This window comes from Stylophora pistillata, chromosome 7 (genome assembly GCF_964205215.1).
Source record: "Stylophora pistillata chromosome 7, jaStyPist1.2, whole genome shotgun sequence".
Lineage (NCBI taxonomy): Eukaryota > Metazoa > Cnidaria > Anthozoa > Scleractinia > Pocilloporidae > Stylophora > Stylophora pistillata.
The window spans coordinates 18,204,918-18,211,111 of record NC_142525.1 but is presented as its reverse complement, the minus strand read 5'-3'; the positions used below and the strand labels follow the sequence as shown (position 1 = coordinate 18,211,111).

General features: G+C 37.0%; 1 protein-coding gene across 7 annotated transcripts in view; it reads right to left on the bottom strand.

Annotated features, from left to right (window-relative positions):
• Positions 1–2,206: 2,206 nt before the first annotated feature.
• Positions 2,207–6,194, bottom strand: part of LOC111346725 (neural cell adhesion molecule 1) — a 35,908-nt gene continuing 31,920 nt past the window's right edge. For 2 of the 7 annotated variants that reach the window (XM_088727681.1, XM_088727688.1), the window contains 5 exons: positions 5,922–6,077; positions 4,992–5,013; positions 4,426–4,651; positions 3,470–3,680; positions 2,207–3,016 (listed from right to left, as the gene is read on the bottom strand). In XM_088727681.1, coding sequence (XP_088583807.1) covers positions 3,003–3,016; positions 3,470–3,680; positions 4,426–4,651; positions 4,992–5,013; positions 5,922–6,077 — 629 coding nt within the window. In that variant the 3' untranslated portion in view covers positions 2,207–3,002. Of the gene's footprint in view, positions 3,681–4,425; positions 4,703–4,991; positions 5,014–5,921; positions 6,078–6,194 lie in introns of those variants that run through there. The other 5 variants (XM_088727682.1, XM_088727685.1, XM_088727683.1 and 2 more) reach the window with 5 other exon arrangements.

Here is a 6,194-nt window from a genome sequence, read left to right as displayed (position 1 = left end):
GGTTTGAACGGACGCCGCTGTTCTGATTCTTGCAATAGAACCTTGTTCCATTCTATCTGTCAGCGAAAAGTTAGGAGCTACGTACTCATAAAGAAAGGGATTCTTCATTCAATAATGATCTTTTGCGACAACTAGAACAACAGCTGTTTGTGATCCACGTGTTACTCTTCCGCCTTTTGAGATGAGTCATGGGACGTCACACATGTGCAAGCAAGGTTGCTGGTTTGTTTTTTAATATGGCAGCTTTTATTGTCAAATTTTTAGCATATCTCTAGGTAATTTTTTTACGGTTTGGCTACCTTTTGAGGTAAGATTTCCATATAAATTTTTGAATGGCAGAAACAAACATGATATCGTGTATCTTACAAAAGATTATCCATAGTGGTTGTGAGCCCTTGAACGCGGATGATGATTAATGTAAGGCTGGGAATTGACTTCTTGTATTAATTCATAGTACTGGGGTCCACTTCCAGGAAAATTTTGACAATGCTTTTTTTATTCATTTCTTTTTACAAGCACTTGCACACTTTTATAAAAGGTTTGTTCAAGTTGTATTTTGACATCTTATTCAATGATAAAAAGTGTTCGTGTGACAAAGCTATGAAAGGATTATTCCTGCATGCTACCGTAATTAAAAATGTTGGATGATACATAGAGGAGATCTTGGAAAAGAAAACTGAGAGGTACTTAGAACTTGGCAGGTTATAAAACTTTTTTCTTTTTGTTGTGATTACAAAACGATAAACCTTGCATAGGCATTCGTCTGATAGCAGGTGCTTATTTTGATCATCAACTCATGGGGTTGCTAGGAGTTATCGAACACTGTAGAAGTACTCCAAACTGACTTCAGCAAATCATACTCTTCCGAAGCTGTATCCGTAAAGAACAGAAATATTTCAAAACGGATGCCCTGCTTTTCCAAGGTTAGCAAAAGTTTTGGCGAACTTATAGCTTCTATGAAAAGAATATGGATGGAAAGTAATGAAAATGGGAGATCGAAGGATGTTTCCACGCGTTTTGGAAGATAAGAATAATTTCACTCGAAACGCATTATAGAAACTGAGAGTGCATAAAGCATCTATGTTGTTCCACCATGAATTTTCACGTATTTGTATCTACATCGGAATCTGATAATTTTTCTTGGTATTGGGCCTCTTAGTTTAGATCTAAGGAAGTGCGACTAGTTACTATGAAACTTTATTTCAATTGGCTTGGTCAATGTAGTTGATAATACTTTAACTTCAATATCGCTCACTAGGAATACCCTCACCCCTTTCTCAAACAGGAATCCATTGGGTCACCGCGTCTCTCGCGACTTAACCCCTCCTCCCCTTTATCAATAACTTATTGTTGCTGATTGGACTCCAACGCTTAATGATTTGGTCCCGAGGATTCTTGGACCTGGCGATTGCGTACAGTAGAAAGACCTAGATCTAATTCGTTAAATTTAAGGTAGCTGTCAGCTTGAAAATGGTGCACATTGCTGAAATGCCAAGGGCTGAAATTAACTCAGTTTTTCAACTATAAATTAAGAATGAGGTCATTGTTACCTGTGATTTAAACCATAGTGGAGAGGTCTGGTTTTTAGTAACTTGCAATTGGACAAAGCTGTCATTAACACCAAATTCGGCACAAACCTTCACGGCGGAAAAAGCAGTATTTGGGGAATTAAAAGCGAATAAATCTTGGCAGTTGAGGATTAATCTAATCTTGCATGTTTAAATGGTCAGTATGACCGAGTTACTCGTTGCAAAAAGAAGCAAAAATTAAAACATTTTTTAGACGGAAGCAATGCAAGGATATATTCGAGGTCGTTTGTTAAACAGTCTATCGCAGGAAAAATGTCACGCCACGCGACGCACTTTCTTCCCCGTTGCGCAGAGACAAGGACTGTGAACACTACTTTAAGAACTACTCAACGGTAAAGAACATTCACCTTGTCTTGTATAGTCGAACCGAGAGCCCTTAAACCCGTAATGAGGAACTGAGAATCTCATACTAGTGGTAATACTTTTATGGCAGTGCTCCAACCCTCCTCAAGAAAGAAAGAGGAAAACAAAACAGCAAAAGAATGGCAAACCGGCTGGTCTCGATGAAGCTAACGTATACACAAAAATAGCCGTAACGAGATTGGGAAGTATTGTGGATGCTATAAGTCTCAACCTTGTTCCTTCGAGGCACCAGTAATTGAAGACAAGTCGATTCATAGTTGCGAAATTTGAATTATTTATTTCATATGTTTAGTTTCTCTATGTCAAATGTAAAAATACAGTCATTTCTTGGCATTATAATAAGCAAAGCCAACTTTCGTACAAATATAGCAAATTGTTTTTCTTAAATCACTCTTTACAGAAGTGACCAATTTCACTTAAGCAAGATAAAAATTGTACGAGTAGTCTATTGCGGAACCATATTTGAAACTTGCAAAATTCTGTTATCATGAAAATTATCATTTAAACTCTATATAAAAAATACAAAACAATAACTCGCTATCGTCGTCATTGACAATAACTAATCAACCTCTCACGATTGTATGTTCTATATAATTAAGGGTATTAAATTATAAGATACTTAAGTAGCCTGCCTATAGCGGAACCATATTTGAAACTTACAAAATCATAGGCTATCATAATGAGAATTATCATTTAAACTCTAAAAAAACTTCAAAACAATAACTCACTATTGTCGTCATTGTCAAAAACTAATCAATCTCTCACGATTGTATTTTCGAAATAGACTTGAGAATAAAAATGTCAATTCACAATTACCTCTTTGTAAATCTACAAAAAACGATTATATACCTAAAATCTAATATCCAAACTAATTTTATTAGGGGCGCTCATGACTGATAAAAAGATAGCTTATTTTGGTAAAACGTGCACTTGCTTTAATGAGAATAAAGCGACTACACTCATATATTTAATTTGTTTTACTGTTTGATAGTTTGACTGAGTTGAACTCTAGGACAAAGTCTTTTCTCTCGTATGAAACAGTCACTAACCTCAGGCCTCAAGCTCTGGATAGGTAAACAGAAATGGAAAATTTCAGTAATAAGATAGTAAGGGATTCTCTACTACAATTTGTTCAACTCTTCGACGTTATTTTCAAAGTTCCGCAAGGAAACAAAAACACTCGACATGATCAATTTTTATAGTCAACTATGTATCAAATTAAATCATGTGGTATTTTTTTCTTAAACTTAAAACTGATACTTATAAAATAATAAGGACAATGCGGTAACTGAATGAGGCTGAGCACAAGTTTTCCTAACAGAATTTCACTGCAGCATAGTCCAAACTATGAAAGTTGCATAAGATAAAGAAAAACTAAAAAAAGAAAGAGAGCAAAAGATTAGAATATCTATCACTTAGATACTTTGCGAAGGTTTGTGTGCATCACGTTACTGCACTTCAAAGTCAGCCAAGTGTAAAAGATCAGGGTTTTGTGGCTTTGGAAAACACTCACATACTCTGCATATTAGAATACGTCACATCTCCTTTAGAAACGTTAGCATATGTAGGATCAGGCTGAGGGACACCAAACTGTGTTATGTCAGCGTAATCAGTTCCTTCGTAGGCTGGAGGACGAACAACAGCTCCTGCTGCAGTGGCACCAGATGGTCCAGGGACAAGTCCCACTCTCAAATCTTCCAAATCGGCATAATCAAGCTCTCCGGGTCTCTGTCGTAGGGAAAACATGATTCGAATATTACTTTCCATTAACTTCAATTTACAGTACCGAAATTAGTAACTCGTTGAAAACTTGTCCACAGCTCTAATATCCTACGATATATTACGTTACTGACCTGACACCGCACGATATCATGGTCACTTCCACTAAATTAATGTCCCGGTACAATTGATACGAACGAGGTTTAAAAAGTAAAAGACAAAGCTGGGAATTTAAAGTTTAGCTGGTGTTTTCCAATCAGAAAAAAGAGTGAAAACCTTTGACAACAACGCCACTAAACAACAACGTAACTATGGAGATAATGGCAAATGCTTTAGATGGAGCATTATGCCTCCAAACAAATGGTTGCTCGTTCGCAGTAGAAAAGGATAATAATCAGATTATGATAACAGGAGTTTATATCATTTCAGAAGCAAGTAAGGGGTGAAAACCCATGCAGAACCATCGGACGCTTTATCGATACGACCTCTCTCCCAGCAGGAAAATGAAGAATGGGTTCTGAATTAAAATATCAGAATTTATCAGCAAGGTCCGCAGAGAACTGAAGAATGTATGCGGCGAGTAAATGTGAGATGAAACTACACTTTTAAGCCGAACAAAGGTTATCTTTTTCTCGAGAAAGATTAGCACGGAGAGCCTTTACCCGGCTGAAATCAATTCAGCCGAAGAAACAGCTAGTATTACGTTAAAAAGAAAAAGAAAAGATATTCAAATTATAGCAACAATGAGAAACACCTTTCTCGATGTCATCGCTACCTTAGTCCTCTTCGTCTTTTTCGATTTGTCTACCTGGGCATATTCATCATTTGGTGCTGGTCGTCTGTTCTTCTTCTTTTTAGTCATATCCACTTGTGCATAGTTAGCCTCAGCCTCAGGACCCGAGGCTTGACGACTGTGAGCAGCTTCAGCTCTACTAACTTCCTGAAATCCATCATCAGCTTCATAATGATTTGCACTATCCCTTGTAATCAAATCAAAACCAAAACCGTTTTGTCTTCTCCATTATTCTGATCTGTTTAGTGCCGAGCAAAAGTTATACAATTACTCATCGTCCGTAACATGTAAAAAGACAGAGAGAATTATCGAAACTGTGGTTCAGTTGGTCAGCTTAATCGGAGAAATCATTCTTCTACACTATGTTCTAGGGAATAAATAAATTGTTTTTCAGCCGCAGGATGTTTTCATGCGAATTCCCCTACTCTTCCCCCCTTCCCGCCGCTCTCAACAACAAGTAGGTAAACGGTTCAGGGGCCGACTACTGTGGTAAAGTAGCGTTAAAAACACGTTGTTCCAGTACTTACAGTCTATCCATTGACACTTCATCTAGAATAAAATTAGACAATTAATAGATAAATAAATATATAACTATATCAATGGATAATTATACAAACCATCAGTTTATTTATTAAAAACGGGAATAAACACGAAACCCATTACCACATATATTTGGTAACAGAGAGGGGCTGACGCCACAGAACTGGTCAGTTAATAAGAAAATTTGTGTTATCCCAAAATACCCTAAATATCAAGAATCCAAATTAAGATTTGTTATGATCACGTTCGTCATGGTCTATTTCCTTTTTGTTTCTCTGTAAGCGGGCATCTACCCTATTATTCTTTGGTATCCGCTTCTGGGAATTACTCTCGTAGGCGCACTGCTCTACTAATGGATACTTTTTTCCAATTCTTGAGGGTGTCCGCTTACGAGGGAAATAGGATTTACGACAAAAAAAGTAGTCTTAAGCTTAAACACCTAAACTCACATTCCCTCAAGATTTTTCGTTTCATCTTTAAGTTTCAGTCAGAAATTTGTTTTTCATTCGTGTGGCAGGCAAATGGTATTGAAGTGAGGTATAATTTTAATTCGAAAAATGCGATTGCTCTGCAATTCCGTTGTTTCAGCACTCGCAAATAATTGCCTGCTGTTCCAGTGCTTTTACAAATTCTCTGAAGCATAAAATTGGGAAAATTTGAAACAATGTCGAAACAACGACCCTCGATCATCGCCAGCCGCTTTCCATGCCATAGAGTACATTTATACTTTGACTCACAGAAATACAACGAAGAGTTAATCAAAGTCTCCCCTATCAAACAAAGCAAAAACTTCTTTTCCATAATGAAGTGTCTCTCACAAGTAGGCTTAAGTTTTCTGTTTTGTCCAACACAACAATGTTAACTTGCACGGCACTCAGAGAAAACTTTGAAGGTACATGAACTGTTAGTTACTTTACCATTTTCGTAAATTGAAGACTTCCTTCGTCTCCAAAGAATAATGATGACGATTACACCAATAATAAGCAAAACACCGGCCACAGCTGCTCCAGAAAATATTGCATTGTTCACTCCATTGTCTACAACAGTCCGGGAACCCTTAGTGGGACCTGGCACTACATCGAACGAAAAAGTTAGACAATTCAGCTCTTTCTAAGCCGTAATGGCTGTTATTTTGTATCGTGTCTACATTCGGTTGGGGATATTTAAATAAAAGAAATTACGTTTTTTTC